General features: G+C 37.9%; 1 protein-coding gene across 9 annotated transcripts in view; it reads right to left on the bottom strand.

Moving 5' to 3' along the window:
* The window catches only part of ZNF385D (zinc finger protein 385D), a 922,283-nt gene that overhangs the window by 81,437 nt on the left and 822,182 nt on the right, over positions 1–18,664 (bottom strand). For all 9 annotated transcript variants that reach the window (XM_045007121.1, XM_045007122.1, XM_045007124.1 and 6 more), the window contains one exon: positions 7,566–7,728. In XM_045007121.1, coding sequence (XP_044863056.1) covers positions 7,566–7,728 — 163 coding nt within the window. The remainder of the gene's footprint in view (positions 1–7,565; positions 7,729–18,664) is intronic.

Here is an 18,664-nt window from a genome sequence, read left to right as displayed (position 1 = left end):
TCCAAGCATACAGCTCTGGTTTCCCCTATCTAAAATATGTGACTCAATGAGGTCATATGAACCAGAAATGCCTAAAAGATTCAGACTTCAAAATCATCAGCTGTATGTTGATCTGTACCAACATATGGACTTGTGAAGGAAGAGAAATATGTAGCAGTGATCTCTACAAGCCTGGACACAGCATGCAGTCCATTAATGCTGATCTGTCTTAAATGACTGAAAGAGTACTTAGACATTATATGTTAAAATCACAGCACGCTTCATGGTACAACAAAGTATGACGAAACAAAGTATTGCTAATTTATATAACCATGTACTGCACTGTACTGTCTTTTGGGAATTAGAATATTAAAGAGTTTTTTCTATTTGTAGGTGTATTCACAGTCTATAATATTTTGGCAAATGTTATACTTGAATTGTACAATAAACTGCTCTGAATCCAATAGTAGATTTCAGTTAGTATAAAATACTATTATGAATTTAAGATATATTAAACATTCGTATCATCATTACACGTATTAGGATTGCTATAAATTCAATTTATGTTCTTTAGTTAAGAGAAAGATTACATTAAAAAGCTGCTATGCTGCTCAAATGCTAAAAAATAGAGGAGTTGTCTATAACTACTTGTAAGACATCATGAAAAAATTAATATGCTTTCTTCTGGGTTTCTTATGAGAGGAAAATTTAGTATGATGGATCTTTGAACAATAGATTATATACTCTATGTATATATAATACACCCCCAGGAAGGACAAACAATATATAATTGTTATGTAAACAAATGAATGGTTACTAGAAAGTCCAATGTTAATTATACCAATGTCACTAAGAACAGAAATAATCCAATGATTCCAAATTTGAGGACTCTTTCATAAACCCTATCCACTATTGATATAAGTGGGAAACAGATGCTTGTACTAAAAATGAAGTCACAGAGAAATGAGAGGGAGATAAAATGAGAGCAGCAACAAGAAGAAATTGGCTGTCCTTTTCTAATGGGAGCCCTTTTCCAGGCCAGGTCCTGGAGATGAATCATAAATGTAGCTCTGCATATATATGGAATACACATGGATTTGACTATTTTCAGCCATAATATAAATGTATTAGACAAGGAGAGCTCACTCAGGGAATTTGAGAAAGGAGTAGTCAATCAGCATTATAAACATACCAGGGCAAACAACACAATGTCTATATTTCATTTTCTGAAATTTTCAAATGAACTTACTGTGATAGTGGTTGCACACCTTGTGACACGTTCTCGGGGCTCCCAAAACTATGGGTGACATGATTACCTCTCTGCCTTAGGAAAAGAACACCTGTACATATATCTCACAATGCTTACGGTGATCAGTATGATACAAGCTCTCATTTGATACTTTATACAACATTCTTCACCAATGAATACTACAACAACAATGTGTTAAGTGTAGTGAGTACATCAGGCCTGATCGGATTTGTTGTTTCACATCAATAAAACCTTTTGCCAGCTGGCATTGAAGGGCCCTTAGGGTTATACACCTATTATATTTGCTGTCCATGAACTTTCATCTGACTAAGTTTCTCTCACACAAACAGTTGTGGATGGTGAGTTTTAAGTTTGCATTCTTTGCAAGCTTGCAATTCAAACTAGAAAGAGGATTCTGCAATCCACACAGACAAAGACTTGGCTGCAGACTTTACAGGTAGAACTCTACGCTGCTAATTACTTTGTGTGACTGTGATGAGAAACAGTTGAAATTTATAGTCTGCAACTAATCAATAGTCTAATTTTACTAGGAATGATGTTTTGGCCAACGTGTATATGTCTTAAAATGAAGAGGATTTACAATTTTTCAGTAATTCCTTAACCCTGTGCATCTCTTGCCAACTTCTCCTAAACTGTTTCCTCTCCCTCAGAAATTCATAGGCCATCCATTCTTATTAGAAAGGTTATGTTTATCCAATAAGAAACAGTACCAGCAGATATATGACCAAAAATAGCTAACCAACATAGCTCAAATTTTGATATTCCAGCATCAAATACTGAAAGACAGTCCACGGTTGAATAAAAATACTCAAATTTGTCAAGGAAATTTGAACAACAAATCTGAGGAAACTGCAGTTTGGTCACAGACATTTTGTGAGCCAAAAAAGAAGCTAAACTCAGAAAATAAATTATGAATTGTTTGTTCAGCTTGAATTGTTACTTAATTATTGTCACTCTCTCCTTCACATACTATATAAATCAGAGGGACAACTGGATAATTTGAGAAGTTAAGTAGTTTCACTTCTAGAAAAATGATTTATTGTACTGGATGCAAGGTTACCCATTGCAACAGCGCCACCGGACATACTGGATGTTGAGAACTCCGTTTCTCAGCTCCCTACACCAAATTCAGCCTTAGTGTAATTGGACGAAATTACAATGAAGTCAGTGGAGCTGCACCTGCTTACATCAGATCTGAATTCAGTTTCTAATTTCTAAAACCTTTCAGCATGGAAAATATCTTCCAAGCTAGGTGTGCAGATTGCCTGGATAGGTCTGACCCACAGGGAAATAATTAGAAAAGATCAAGTTATCCAAAGACAATGGAGCCTAAATATGGCACAAAGAGAAAACCAGGTAAGGCCAGAATCTACAGTTTCACATTTTCCTTGTATTTCAGCAGAAAGATGCAAAGAAGCAATTTGAAAGTTCAGGCAAAAGACACTTAGCAGTTTGATCAATCAGATTCTCATCAATGATGTTTCTTACTGTAATGGCAATAGTGCATGTTCCAAGGCTTCTTTTCATAACTGAAAACTAGTGCAGATCCGAATCTCAATAAACCCATGGAATTTAGGCTAAGGAATATGCTAGGAGAGTGCTGGGTAAATCTTTTAGGCACAATATATAAAAATGAAACAGATAGTTGCTGGAATACAGCTGTTGTGGCACTTCTGTCATCTCGTCTCTACTTTTTGACATCTCTTCTTCCTGATATCACTCTCTCTTCCTCTAAGTTTTCCCCCAGTCACCTCCTCTTTCCAAGTTCCTCATATTCCCCTTACTCTTTCAGCCTGCCTCCTTGTCTCCCATCCAATCAGCACTTCGTTGCACCAGATGCTGAACGGGCTCACCTACGTCACATTTAAGAATTGTGCAAGCTGGATTGAAATTGGGTGCCATTTCAGGCCCAACTGCCATCTGTTCATCATCAATGTCCTGTTATACAAGGATTTTCTCAGTTTTCCAATAAATCCGTTTATTAAAGGGTTATACAAGTCTGCTAATAATTGACAGATATAATTCAGCAAAAAATTGTAGCTTCCTTTAACCCTTCATATGATGTATAATCCCAATTTCCCTAAACTTTCTCACGCATAGTGTCAGCTTTTTGCTTCAGATTTTCACCTATTATTTTTTCTAATATTTTCCCATCAGCACCCTAAAGCTTAAAAGAATGTGTATCAACCTGTTGCCCTATATACATGAGAAGATAATGTATTATGCCACAGCTCTGTGAGCAGCAAAGCATCTTCAGATCATACCTGTTGTGATAGAAAAAAGGTCTATATACACACACACACACACACACCATGGTTTATAGAATACTTTTTCTGCTCTCCTAAATAAACTTTTGTTCCGCTTTTAGAGAAGTGTTCTGAATGTTGTACTTTAATAGGAATTTTGAGGATCTGGGCCTAAGTCCCCAAGGCATTTAGGCATTGAGATTCAATTGAAATCAATGGAAGATGTGTGTTTAAATACCCCGGAGGATCTGGCCTAACTGTATAACATCCAGAAACAACATAGAAACTGTTGATCTCTGTGGGTGGAAGCTCTGTCAGTGACTGTCACATTTTCAATGGCCTATTTTGCTGTATTGATATCAGATGCTGGACACAACCACTAGTTATGTGTGGCCTACAACATATGGAGACAGAGGAAGATGAAGCAACACTCAAATTCTCTGATGGGTAGAACAAAGAATCTGACCCTATGCTTTCAGGACTTGATTTATAAGAACATATTTATGCTGATAAAAATATGCATTTTTGTCACCTCTCAAACATTCCACAGATTCAGCAGAGGGAAGGAATCTTAAGTTCTGGTTTCCGTACCAGTGTAAATTTAGCATCACCAAAGTTCCAATACGTTGAGAGCAGGGCATCTTCCTTTCAAATTGTTGTGACTGCCAGTACATCCATGCATAGCTCTTTGCTGCTCCAAAGAGCAACTAGCTGAAGCCTCCCATTGATTTTAAAGGTTATTCAGATAGGTTGAGATATTAGTGACCTTCACAGAATGAGCAAAATGTCCCCAGATCTTGCTTTCCACCCTTAGTATGCAGTGCCATCATTTGTTCAAGATTTTAAGCTGTGTGCCCTGTATGGTAAGATGCAGTCACCATTATTTATTGCACTAAGACATGTTGACACCATTGCCTGACAAAATACTTTAGGGAGAAGCAACGTAACAAATTGCTGCTTCAGCTCCTGCATCAGGTTGTATATTATGTGGTCTTTTTCATAATCTTTATTGCATGGCACTGCAGGTTTCCTGATGTAGGTGTTGCACAGGATAAGCAGAACCAGTGAACTGAAATCTTGACCAGTGTGCTATGACTGACATGTAATCCACCATTTAACCACTCTTGTACATGATGCATTAGTGGTGATGTGAACTGACCCCTTCTCAGCTTACTTGAGATCATGCATTAATCTTCTGTGCACCGCTTCATGAAGTTGTAGAAAAAAAACTATTTCCAAATGACCATGTGAGGAGGCACTAGTAATGGAGGTTACTCAAAATCATGGACCGTATAATAAATTAGTGAAACCATATGGAATAGCAACACATTCAGATCAGTGATGTGAATCTCAGTGTACATGCTTTTTATGGCCACCATTCTCAGAATACATATATGTGGTGCACAAGACTCTCTTTACCTTTCATAAAATATTTGTATTCAGAAGAGTTCTATGAAGCCCGCGTGGGATGGAGGGCAACTGAAAAGAAAATTCATATAATCCTGCAGATAATGAGTCCAAATAGTCCTGCTTTTGCCAGGAAATGTCAGTCACTTGGCTACCCAAAATCTTTGTACTGTTTTTCTTTCGCTACTGCAGATGATGTTTTCTATATAAATTGTGTTTAAATAAGAAGGTTCAGTTATGCTCTCAGTCACGCCAATAGAAATCCAGAGTGCAGAATTGGGCTCCAAATGTCCACAGGTGGTCCTTCTTTTGGCTGATACATTTTAGGAGTGACAGAAGAGCAAGCTTGGTGAGTTTTTGTTTGCATCATATCTCTAAATGTCAACAGTTGGCTAGGGTTTGTAATATTTCGTGAAAATAATTCTATCATTATATTTGTGTTTTTTTCAGTTGATCTTAATGTATTTCCTGCTGCCTAGGTTTCTGGTTTGTTGGCATCATGCCAGCATCCCTCGAAACAGATTCTTCCTCCACAGAGGTACTTTAATAATCAGATCTTTCAATCAGCATTTTCTCTTCTTCTTCCTTCTCCTTTCCAAGACTCCATGACCAATCCCTATTTTCACACTAATTTGATATTATCATAACAACATGGTCCTCATTATTGCAAACAGTTATACACACATAGCTTCAGTTCTGTGAGTAGCATGGCTGAACTCATTGGTACTTCTCACAAGAGTAAACTTACACAAATACTTAGGGGGTTGCGGGTTTGGGGCCATGGATAGGACTTTGGCATATCAGGGTAATGTAATTAAAATTAAATCACTGGAATGGCCCCAGTGGCAAAGATAGTACAGAATGCTCAAACAACCACCAAATGCATATTGTTCACATAGGATATATACCTAATTTATGGAATGTCTCCAGCAAGTTATAAATGAGATCTGAAAGTGAAAGGGAACTTCTCCCCAGGCCTGTGCTTCCCAGTGCAGTTGTCTTTCTTGTATGCAGATATAATCACAGATTCAAAATACTGAGTTCAGATATACAGCAGATCATAAAACCTGTCAGGGACCTGACTGAAAGCCCCATAAAGTCAATGGAAAGAATCACACCGATTTTGATGTGCTTTGGATCATCCGCCGAACAAATGTCTGCCTCAGACAAACAAACCAAACAATACAGGCAAAACTTTTTAACAATTGAAAGTTACAACTTTAAAATATTTCACTTTTGTCTTCCTCCCCTGTCTATTAGAAATCTGTCATGATAATTTATAAAGCAGTAAGTCAGTCCTTCGCACAAAACTTACTCTCAACATATCAACAGAATATCCAGTTCACTAACAAGTAAGAGAAACCCAACATTTAAAACTATGGTTAAGTTTTAGTTTAGTTTTGAATTTTTTGTATCTATGTTTCAGTACTCCCCTTCCTTCCCCGCACTGTTCCACAATTATTAATGCTTTTAGTGTCACTAAAAAATTGGCTACATTCAGTATTAGAAAAATCTCATGATGCAACAGGAAGCCCTTTATAGGCACCCCTTGTGCCAAGTTCGGACATATGACAAGTCTGAAAAAATCCACCTTCATTTTTGAACCACAATTATAACATGAATTTCCACATAACACACATACTGCCTTTACCATATGTCTTCCGGCAAAGACCTTACAAAAAGAATTAAATGCGTGTTTATATGATACTTATATTTTTGTTGTAACTCTTTCAATTGTTTGTGCATTTCTATTTACAACACCAAAGCCACCGACACAGGAGAATTTGTTCCAGATGAGCAGCTCTCAGCAGCAACACCAGAATATTATACATTATTTGCTCATCATGCATTATTTTTTTCCTGTAAGATTTTGTGTATGCATCTCATGAGTTGCATACAGTACGCATGTTGCAGAGAAATATAAGAGCAATTATTTCTTGTGAACAACTAAAACTATCTTCTTTAAACTTACATCCTTCCTTTGAAATTTCCAATACAGTAGCCTATATTTAAAATGCCAGGTTAATTGAAACTTATTGACTTCACCTGATACTTGCATGGGCTTTGTTTGCAAGGAAAAAACCTAGTCCCCAAGCAATAATTTAAGTAATATTATTTCAGTATGAAGACTCAGTTTAGCAGAATAATTGGCATCAATAACACTTACCTGTTTATGTGGAGTGGAGGTTATATAGCTATTACCCAGCTCAAAATTATGCACTTTAAATAATAATGCAATGCTTGAAATTTATGACAGTAGTCTTTTACCAACAATGCTTTTATCAGAGACTTCAAGACACAATTAGTGCAATTTGCTGCATTGCTTGTAGTTAAAACAAATGTGCCATAGGTAATTATGTAGACAGAGACATTGCATACAAACTACAAGATTTAGAGCAGTTTGTATTTAATAGTTCATTTTCCATAAATATTACCTGAGTCATATGTATGCATTCTAGCCTAAAAGAATGGCAAGCCTCTTTTCATAAAAGAGAAGTCAGTTACATGACTATTTTACTTTCACAAGTGTGTTGAAAAGAACAAAATCAATATTACACAGAAAGATGGATCAAGCATGAATCAATGTGGCAAGCACATAGCGAAACAGACATGGAGTTAAACAAGAAAAATAAAAGAAAAACCAACAAAGATTATCGCTTAACCTGTTTTGTCAGAGCTGGTATTGATGGTATTGGTAGTGATGGAAGTGAAGGTAGTCTTTGCGCTGTCCTTGGTAGTAACAGATTTCTGCTTATTTTTCATGGCTTCCAGTGCTTTGAGCTTCTTGGCATGTTTAGTGCCTTTGTAGTGGGCCGCAGCCTGGCTCTACAAAGGAGAACAAAATGAACCATGCAATCAGGCTCATTTCTAAACTGGCATTCTCTGTATTAGTACAAATACAGACTACCTTTCAATAATGGGTACCATTCACGATACATAGCCAGTGACCAAATTCTGTGCAGAATGATGCTTAGGAAACAATGAAAATCATATTCAAACAACCCCAATATGGTAAATATTATGTAATACTGTATTACTTTCAGATCAGTATAATAGAGCTTTACTTTACCACATGTAAAATATATCCGCTTTCTCAGTTTTGCTATCAAGAGCTTTTTTCTATCACATAAAGATTCAAAGTCTCAAGGAGCAGGGAGGAAGATATGTTTTTCTTTTAACAAGTCTAGAGTTTATACACTTTTTATTATAAACCTTGCCACAGGTTTCTATAGGAGATGGTTTACATCAAACTTTGGAAGCAGGAACTTTTCAAATGGAAAGCAAGGACTCATTGTCCAGAAAACACCATCACCTAAGAACTAACTGAATACAACACAGATGTGCAAATGTCTGGGTTTTTTAAAAATTAGATCACTTCAGTCTACCTGCTACAAAGGTAGCCTGTAAAATTCAAGGTGAGAGGAACTTTTCAGTGTATGACCCTCCAACCAAGCCTAGTGTGTTGTCAGATGTGTTTTGTCTACTTGATGTTAGATCATGGCCAAATTTGTATATGTACTACAGGAATTTTCACACTACTCTAAAAAACTTTGAATCCCTATCATTTTAAGAGCTCATTGTGAGAACTCTTGTCTTCATTTATGCTACAGATTTTGAAGGGTATTTAAGTATAAAATATATCTTATTAAAAACATGGTGGAGCTCTGTGGATATTCTTCCTGAATAGTTTCTCTGGTTATTTACAGCTCTTCTGCATAACAGGAACCAATCCTGCAGTTCATAAATGAATGGGATGCCTCAAGCTTTCTGCTACTGAATTTCAACTCTGATTGGTAGCAAGTCATTTTTTTTGCTAACGGACAAGACCACTAATTCTTCAGGAAAGACCTCAAACTTTAGTTATTTTAGAGTCAAGAGCTAAGTATGTTCTATTGTAGAATTGCAACTTGTAGTGAAAACAGCGGGAATTCATTATGTATGGAACTGAAAGGATCAAAGCCATAACATGACTTAGTTATTCAATGTAAACCAATACTGCAGAGGTGGGAGGTTGCTGCATTATCTAGGATCTCTTAGAGTTTTATTTGAACATTATCTTGTGGCAAATTTTCTGGGGTGATGCCAGGAAATGCTAAGCTAATATTTATATTATACTGAGGTTTATTTATAGTTCTCAGCACTGATGAAAAGTCATGATTCCTGCCTGGATGCCTGAGATCTGGGGTGTGGGGGAAGTGTAGGAGAGAGAGATTTAATCAACTCCAGCAAAAAACTGTTAGCTTTATTTTTACATGCATCATTCAGTTTGGTTGAAACATTCATTTCTCTATCCCTTAAATGATTAAAGTGCTATAGTAGGTACCCTTATTGAAAGAACACTGGACAGTGAAGTTATTAATCAGAAACAACTTTAACAGAAATAGCACAATCATGCATCTTTTACAGTTCCCAACACATAACATTGAGACGTACTGTAAGCCAGATATGAACAGTTAAGTGATGTTAATTACTGTTAAATTGAAGGACCAATGTCAGGTTAGGATGACCGCATTAAAATGGCACAATACTGTTTGTACATCCTTATACCACTATTGAATCATGTCTCTGTCTATGGTTTATAGCTAAGTATGATTATCTACTCCAAAAGTGTTTTTTTTAATGCATTCTAATTTATTTAGCTCAATCAGGCCCTGGCACTGATATACTTACTTACATTGACTAGTACCTTACTTCTCGAATGTGGGTAAATGTATCAGAATTTGGTCATACACAGTTGATTATTAATATGGTATTAGTCTGACACACTCTCTTGAGCTTCTTCAGAGAACTAAATTTGTATTTTTTGTGCACCCATCATTCCCCTTGACTTCTACATTCCTTGGTACAGCTCCACAAACTTGACTTCAAGGAGAGTTTTGAGTGTACACGTGATGCACAATGAGGCCCTGCATGGGACTCTGTGACCTTTACAGAGTTCTGAAATATAGAAACAGAATTGCTCCAAGTAGAAACACATTGCTTCAATTTACAAGTAAAAAATGGCTGCTACGAAGAACTGTTCATTACTCACTTCCTACAGAGGGCTGCCAGTTTACCATAGTCTACTTACCGAAGATTTTTATACTTTTTTTTTTAATTTCAGAATGTAAATTTCCATTCTTTGTGGGGATACAAAGGCAACTGAGGTTCTTTCAAGATAATCATAGCTGGCAGGTTAATGGTAGTTCTATGTGGGATGGGATAGTTTGTTCCATAAGCATTTAACCAGCCCCAAATGAGCTTACACTCTGAACTGGAACCCTACAAAAATCTGTCATTATCTTCCCCAGCAGGAGGAAACCAGTGGGGGAAATAATGGAAAATGATTCATAAATATTCTATCCAGCATGGCAATAGAAAATGTGATAGCAGCACCTGACTAAATCATTTCTTAGAGAATGAAAGAGAACTAAATAAGTGTCATTACTAGAATGCCATTACTACTTAAAGCTTAAGTCAAAAAATCAGATAGATTGTAAGATACAATTATTCCAGAATGTCATGCAGAATTGTTAAAAAAAAAAGTGGGAAGGAGGGGAAGGCATATGTCAGATTTTTTGTGGAAACCATGTGAGAACAGTGAATAACTGACTACACCATTATATTGGGTAGGGGAATTCTCCTGTGACACTCTTGAAGATAACAGTGGCAGAAAACAAAAGTGAACTGGAAAAGACCTGGCTAGAGGAGTACAAGAGTACAAGTACGAGATTCACTGGCTGAAATCCTGGACATATTGAACTCAGTGGAAATTATGCCATTGACTTCAGTGGAGGTAGGCTTGCACCACAGTGTATTTAAAAAGGACTTTTGCCTGTTTTAATTGCCAGTTACTGGGGAGGTCCATTGTCCTTGGGAAATTATATTGTTCTAATTTTACCTAAACCAGTAGTTCTATCAGATTAAATTGATTAAAGGTAATAGTATGGGAAGAAGCTCCTCCTTTACTACAGTATATTTTGTGATTTACTCCTCTTCGTCCCCTTCCAAAAAACCAACGACCTGTTGTTTAAAATTAAAGCCTGTTTCTCACCATCAGTACAGCCTCTATAAACTATGTAAATATAGTTTAATATTTCCTTCTTTACTCATGACTTCATAATTTGATAAATATCACCACTCTTGGCATTGTAAAGCTGTGCCACTGTCACAATGTGAAAGCAAACCAGCGATGCATATGAAATATTACCAATGTAAACTTACACTACGCTGTACGAGAGTATGCATTATATAGCAGCAAACTGAAATGCTACAAATGGGAGATTTTTAGGTTATACCCAAAGTTAGATATCTAAATTAAGCTTTGACGGCTCTGATCCTGCACATAACTAAGTGTGGGCAGGATCAATTTTAGGAGAATTTGTCTCCAATTCAAGGCCAGATAAGCCATAAAATGCAAATAATTTTTCACTAGCTATTTATAAAGAGCTCCTAGTAATCTCAGTAGTGTAGATCAACTTTAAAACCCTCTGCAAAACAAATAATTTGCCCTGGTTTCATTTATTTATTTTTATTCTAATCCTTAATAGTAAGGTATCAAACCTGCTTATGTTGAATTTGTAGAATTTATACATGAATTAATAAAACTTCAGCATTAACTCAAATAAAATGACTTTTCACATTTCTATATGAACAATTACATATTTGGTTATATCGCTATTGCATTGCATCACAATTACCATAAAAGCATCACATTACCAAGCAAATGGCACTGAGTGAGCAATGGGAAACAGATAAAATATTTTAAACAAGCCAGACATCAGTATTTTCCTAGAATTACATTCATCATATCTACAATGCAGTCTTGAAGAGAACCCTGTGAACCTGAGAAGCTGTGTACATGAGTAAATCATATACCATCTCAGTTAAGTTCTTTAGGCTTGGATCCAACTAAGACCTAGGCGTGTGCTTAACTTTATGCCCTGTGAGCAGGCCCAGATTAAGTCGTACATAGGCACTATGGCCCCCAGGCCTATGGCCCTACTCCCGGGGTCATGATTATATCAAAATCTTAGCTTTAATTAAAAATAATGAAATAAAAGAACTCCCTTGCTGCTCTCACTGTCTTTTCACTCAGCATCACTGCACTTGCCTTTGATGCTCTCCTCCCTCTTTTTCCCTGCCTTACCCCCCTTCCCATCTACACCCCTCTCCCTTCCTTTGTTTTTCCTTCTAGCTAAACCCTTCTTAACAAAACCCAACCCAAAGCAGAAAGATTTAAAAAAATCATGGAACTAACATTCGTAGTGAGCCCTTGGGTGCTCTGATAATACATACAATAAACAATAAGAAGAGTTGTCTACCTGAGTCTGCAGAAAGCCTAAAACAATACCTCTGTGAGAGGTGAAAACTGAAGCCCTGTTCACCCCTCTCAGGTGTTGACTCCAAGATGCACTGCTTTAGGGGACTTCAGGAACACCATCCCAAAAGAGGGCTCTCTGTGTACCATAAGAGTGCAGAAGTCCTGGCCTATCAACCAAGCAGTTCCACACCAATTGCTGGAGTAGATACTGGGTCCCTGCATTTCTAGGTTTTGGACAGGGAGGAAAAGGTTGCTTCTGCCACTCCTGGTGGGGAGAACAGACCCCTTTCCCTGCCTTTTTGGGAAGGAAGAGGGCCAGCGGCCCCAGTTACTCCCAGGTTACAAGTGTGATGGCAGACATCTTAGCCAACACATTTGAACTTGAATTGGGACCCTTCAAAGCTAAAAAGCACAAGTTGTTGGAGCTTGAGGTACAGCTCTCTAGCTCTCTAGCAGGGGCCATAACAAAGGATCATCATCTACATACTGGACACAGAGGGGAACCTGTAACACACTCACCAGTCTGTGACACAAAGAGGAAGGCTTGCATTGCACCATTGGAGTCAACTGCACTCTAAATGTAGGAATGCCATATTTCTGAACCCGCGCGAGAAATTCTGATCAAAATCAGTCACCCTCTGTGGAAAAAGTTGCATCAGATTTAGTTGAGGGTTTTTTTAAAATGGTTTGGAACAACAGATAATCTGGCTCTTTAGGCCTCATTACTGTCATAAGCTCTGTGCGGGTGCAGGAACCTTAGTGCTCAGTGAAGTCAAGGTGAAGGGGAAAAAACAGATATAAAAAATATTTAAATGTTTCATACTTCCATTGATAACTAGGGAATGGCTGAAATCAGCCCCAGAGCAGAGAACCCACACAAGGCCCTAAGCCTCCTACAGGCTCCCCGTGATTCAATGGGAACTGCATATGCAGATAGGCAATAGGCATGGAAGTCAAGGAGGGCTTTGCACATGCCCAAACAAGCATGTGACTGCAGAACCAAATACCTTATTACTGCTGGATCCTGCTCCCATCAAAATACAAAGTAGTTTAGCCATTGACTTAATAAAGGTCAGATAGGGCTCCTAATGTAGCAATAGCTAAGAAAAAAAGATGATGGATAAATAATCTCTTGCATGGACCCTCTTGTATTGGAGTGTATTTTCCCCAGTGAATAGTGTTTGGGGCTTTCATGGGGTGTAAAAACCCTGCACCAGAAAGAAAGGGGTTAAAGAGCTACTTTGGGTCTAGGCAACTCCACCATACCTGTAAAGCACATGTGGGCTGGAGGAGCTTAAAAGAGGAGAAGACCAGCTCAATAAGAGAACAAACTGGAAGTGAACTGACCTACTGTCCATACTCCTGGGGCCCTGCTGTAGCAACTTTATCAAACCGACAGAGAAGAGATTAATGGCACTCAGAAGGTCAGAGACTTTACCTTTAAATTCAGTATGTCTTTACTTTATTTGTTGGGAAAGGGACAGGTACGAAGTGATCCAGGGAGGCAACAGTATAGCACTTATGGGTGCATGCCTTACCACCCAGCCCTGGATTGAAACTTGGTGGACAGGGTGGGCCTGGGCTCCCCTACCCACACTTAAGTCTTTTCCTGATATTGGGAATCTAAATGAGAGAAGGCCCTAGAGACAGAAGGGTCAAGATTGTGAGACCTCTCACCCAACTCATAGGGATACCCTGTTGTTGGACTCTTTATATACCTCCAAAGAGGTAGACATATACATGTGACCAGGCTGGAGGGCTGAATCAGAAGAGGGGCAGAGTGCCACAGAGTCAGAGCAACTGTCAACACAGGACAGCAGGAAAGAAGAGAGCTTGCCTCAGTTACAATGGGGCACCTGTGGTGAGTGAACCCCTCTCTCAGAAGTGCTATTTTAATACTGCATTACAAGGATAATCTGTCAATATTCCAAAAATGCTGTGGGTTGGTTGGTTTTTATTTTGTTTGTTTCTAGTGCATATATTGACTTCAGTGGGACTACTTACAGGAGCAGATCCTCTGCTGGTGTAAATCAGTAAAGATCTACTGACTACAATGAAATCTTGCAAATTTACACCGGCTGAGGACCTGCCCAACAGTGTATAAAGTAAAGCATGAATGCAAGTTTTTGAAGGATTTGAGCCTAAATCATCACATTTAATTTGGTATAATTTATTTTTTAAATGTGATGTATGCATTGTAAAATATTTTTATGTTCAACTAGAAGAGTACTCAATTCTACCACCTTACAACAGCATAAGGGTGCTTTTACACAGTATATTTGTTTGTAGCTGTGCTTAAAAATATGCACAAAGCCCCAGCCACAGAAATTATTGTAGAGCAACCTGATTTTTAAAAAAATTATTCTGTCATTTATTCATTCTGTAAAGCCAGTTTTTCTTCTAAATCTCTGTCACATCTCAACTTCTTGTGCTGTACAGGCCTCAACATCAGTGTGCTTGTAATTCAGAACCACAATTTTTAATTACTGCATGGCTCAAGTTGCATCTGTAGCACAGGCCCCCAAAGACATTTATGACACAGCAAGGCTCCTTGGCCAGGGATGTGTGAGTGGATTGATTAGGACAAATTGCCCTTTTTCCAGGGGTCAACTCTGTGACAGCAGACCAAGCATCAAAACTGAACTTTCAGCTGGAGAGAATAAATCTTCCCCATTGCTCTGGCAAATGGTGGGAGAAGAGAAGAAATGCCTACAGCCAGTCATTCCAAGGTAAATTTGTGTCTCTTTCTTTGGAGTAACAAATCTCCCTTTTCCTCCCCTCCTACTCATCCTGCAGGAACTTTGACTCAAGCACTTGGGAGAAAGGCCTGTTCCAAGGCCAGAGGAGTCATTTGTATGAGCTCCTCCCCTCACTATGCAGCTCCATTGGTCCCAACTATGGAACTCTTCTGCCCCTTTGAGCACTAGATCAGACTGGTCACTATGGTGCAACAGTCTTTGAAAAACGCTACAGCCTCAATGGTTTGAAGCACGACCTTGACATTTGGCAAGGAAGATGAGAAGATTGCTTTTCGCTGTCTCCTTGAAAATCCATCTGATTTGGCCAAATTACAAAAGGTCAAATATCACCATTGCCCATCTGTTTTTCACATAGTGGTTTGCTTTTGACTATATCAGAATGCATGTGTACAAGGGACTATAGTTCCAGTTGCACAGGCAACCTTCCATGGCAATTTCTAGCATTTGAATGCTTGGCTTGCCCCCTACATAACTTCCTTTTAACCCAGTTCTTTTTTTTTTTTGCATGTAATTATATGTATAGGACCTTGGTATGTCACAGTTGACCATCTATTATTTCCCTTATTGATGTGTAAATATAAGTCAAGTTTAAGCATGTTTGTAATCTTCCCAAGTCCCAGGGAGGACTTCATGTACTGACATTCAAGATAGCAGAATCTATATTTGTGTAAACTTATAACGTGATAGCATTAATCATAACACTTAGGGTATTAGCAAAATTTGTTTTTTTCTGTTTGGGTGAGGAAGGGGATTACTCTCCCCAAACCAGCATATTAGATGGAGATTAACATTAGCACATAAAAGTCTATAATCTAACCAGTAATACATTGACAAATTGGCAGACAGACAAGCATTGTCTATTTTTCTGCCCACATTAAATCTTTGTTAGAGTCAAAGCTTCAAGAGCAAATGAAATTAACTTGACGTTTCCACTCAGATGAACCAAGCCAGTAGTCTCAGAGTAGGGTAGACGGCTTCCCAAGAAGAGTATTTCATTTGTGCAATTTATGTGATAAATTAATACACATTTAATGTCTACAGTTAGGTAAAATATGTATATTGCTTTGAAATAATAAGCATATTCGGAACTGAGAACTTGAGCAACAGGATATATGCCATTATATATATATAAATAAATAAAACAACATTCTCTTCTGTAATTGTAATGACACCACACGTTTTGTTCATTATGTTAATAAATATCAATTGAATGATGTGCTATTAATGGCAGGCTTGGAAGATTTCAGTTGGAGCAGCTGACATACAATTAAACTACAAAACAAGAAAAACAGAAACTTTCACATTGTTGTGACATAAAACAAGTTGGTGGTTTACTTAATAACAGGCTTAATAACCTCAAAGTAATTCAGCTTCTAGATTGTTTGTTTCCATAGCATGTTTATTTAAATATACGATAAGTGCTGCTGATCTTAAGATAAATCCACAATAGCAATTGCTCCAGGATAAAGAGTAATTTTCTAGATAGTACTGAAAAGATCAGAATATAATTCCTGATCTCAGCTGCAAAGAGAATCACAGTCACTGAAATAAAGTGTGTGCCTTTTGAGTGTAGTTTGCCACAAGTGGAGATCCTTGCCTCAGCAGTTCACAACTGCAGTTGCAGCAAACAATGTACAGGACTTACCTTTCCTGAGCCCCTCAGATCACTTGAAAACTTCACATTAACTGAGTACTAGACATTTGATTCTCGCTGGATTCCTCTTGTGAACTGAAACTAAAGGAAACTTGAGTGGGTGAGTTTAGTGTAGCTAATTTAAGTGTTTTCACCTGGTTTCTGTTGCTAGGGCAACCACTTCTTTTGTGCTTGAGTTCAAAACAATGGTCTCCCTGAATTCCAGATCTTATCTCCCTGATTCAGCTTAGGGCATCAGACAAAAAGGTGGTGAGTGGGATCTAAAAATAACATGAGAAACTTAACAGAAAAACAGGAAAGGCCAAAAAGTGTATATTTTAAATTGTGCTTTATTTTGTATTTGAAGAAGTCATTTGGAATTAAGGGCAAGTTAGTTCCTCTCCAGAGGTAGAGAATAATAACTGAAGATATTTCCTCTACTGTGCTTTTGTGATACGCACACATGAACAGTAAAGACACAGATATTTTATTTTTATATTATGGAGTATTAGAGTTGATGAAATTTTCCAAATTTAAAATTTTCAACTATTTTTTTTCTAAATTTTAATTTGATTGGGGGCAAAATCCTGAAAATTTTCTATTAAAGTTTTCTGTTTTTTTCTGCCTGTTAGAGAGCTGATTGAAGAATTCTGATTGAGTTTATAATGAAATCATCACTAACTTGATGACGGGGGGGATGGAGATCCCCTGGAAAATGTATGTTCAAACTGGGGGGGGGGGGAGGGAGGGTTGTTCAGCTCTACTTAGGTTATGTCTACACTGCAATAAAAGACCCATGGAAGCAAATCTCAGAGCCCAGGATCCATCTGAGCCAGAACATCTACAGTGCTATCTTTAGCCCTACAGCCCAAGCTGTAACTGACCAGGGCTCTGAGACTCGCCAGTTGTGGAGTTTGTATTGCAATATTGACATACCCTTAGTGTGTGAAAATTCAAATGCCACCAATAAGATTTGTGAATGCTATCTCATTGAATAATGATCTCTGTGTCCAGTCCATCTGCAGGATCAAATGTATCCCTGGGTTAAATCCAGCCTCCTTCTTCGTTGCCCTGGAGGGCATGGAGTGTTTCAAAGGTCTGTTCCATGTGAACTTTCTCCACAGCAGCACACAGAGAGAGGGAGAGGGCAAGACATCAGAGGGCTAGGCACAGGACTGAAGGGTCTGATGCTTTATGAATCCTTCCATCCTCCCCAAAGGCCAAAGGGAAACCAAGTCTTTGGGGCGGCACAGTTTCTAGGAACAAAAGAATTGCCATACCAGGTCAAACCTATGGTCTCTCTGGTCCAATATCCTGTCTTCAAAAGTGGCCACTACCAGTTGCTTCACAGGAAGCTTCCAGATACCCTGAAGTAGGGTATATGGAACAACCTGCTCAAAGAAAAAGTTTCCTCCTAGCCCCCAGTTGTTCACAATGGCCTATGCCCTAAAGCATGAAGTTTTATATCCCACAATTCTTCCACAGGGCGTTGTTTTCTATCCCACAATGCCTCCCAAGAGTCACTGGGCTCTGGATGTGCTCCTCTTTGCTTTTTACTTCAAAGAATTTTGATGTAACTCACAGCCAGCATTACATCTGGAAGATACACATGCTATTGTTTTTGGTATTGCTTTTTTATTTTTATTTTTTGCTGTGACAACATCTATTGGTAGCAAACTGTCTTGTCTACAGCACTTCTCCTTGGGACAGATTCAATTAGTAGATTTTTTTTTAACGTCAATGAATAAATGTCATTTCTAATTGTGAAAACATGTTAATGTGAAAGTAATGAATAATATTTTTCTAGTAATAATTAATAATTAATTCTAGTAATAATTTAAATTGTATATATTTATGAAAATAAATACCAAAATGATATGCACTGCTATTATTGCAATAAGGAAATGGTTTTCTGTAACTATTTTCTCCTTAATGCCTATCTAAATGTCAAACAAGATGCAGACTTCTTCAGCAAAGCAGTCAAAATACAGAGAAGAAATAAGCAGTGCGGGCACAAGAAGACCCCTCAACAACATGGAAATTGCTTATGCGACAGTCTTGAAATAA

This window comes from Mauremys mutica, chromosome 2 (assembly GCF_020497125.1).
Source record: "Mauremys mutica isolate MM-2020 ecotype Southern chromosome 2, ASM2049712v1, whole genome shotgun sequence".
Taxonomy (NCBI): Eukaryota; Metazoa; Chordata; order Testudines; family Geoemydidae; genus Mauremys; species Mauremys mutica.
The sequence above is the reverse complement of the archived record's forward strand: the minus strand, read 5'-3'. Positions and strand labels throughout refer to the sequence as shown.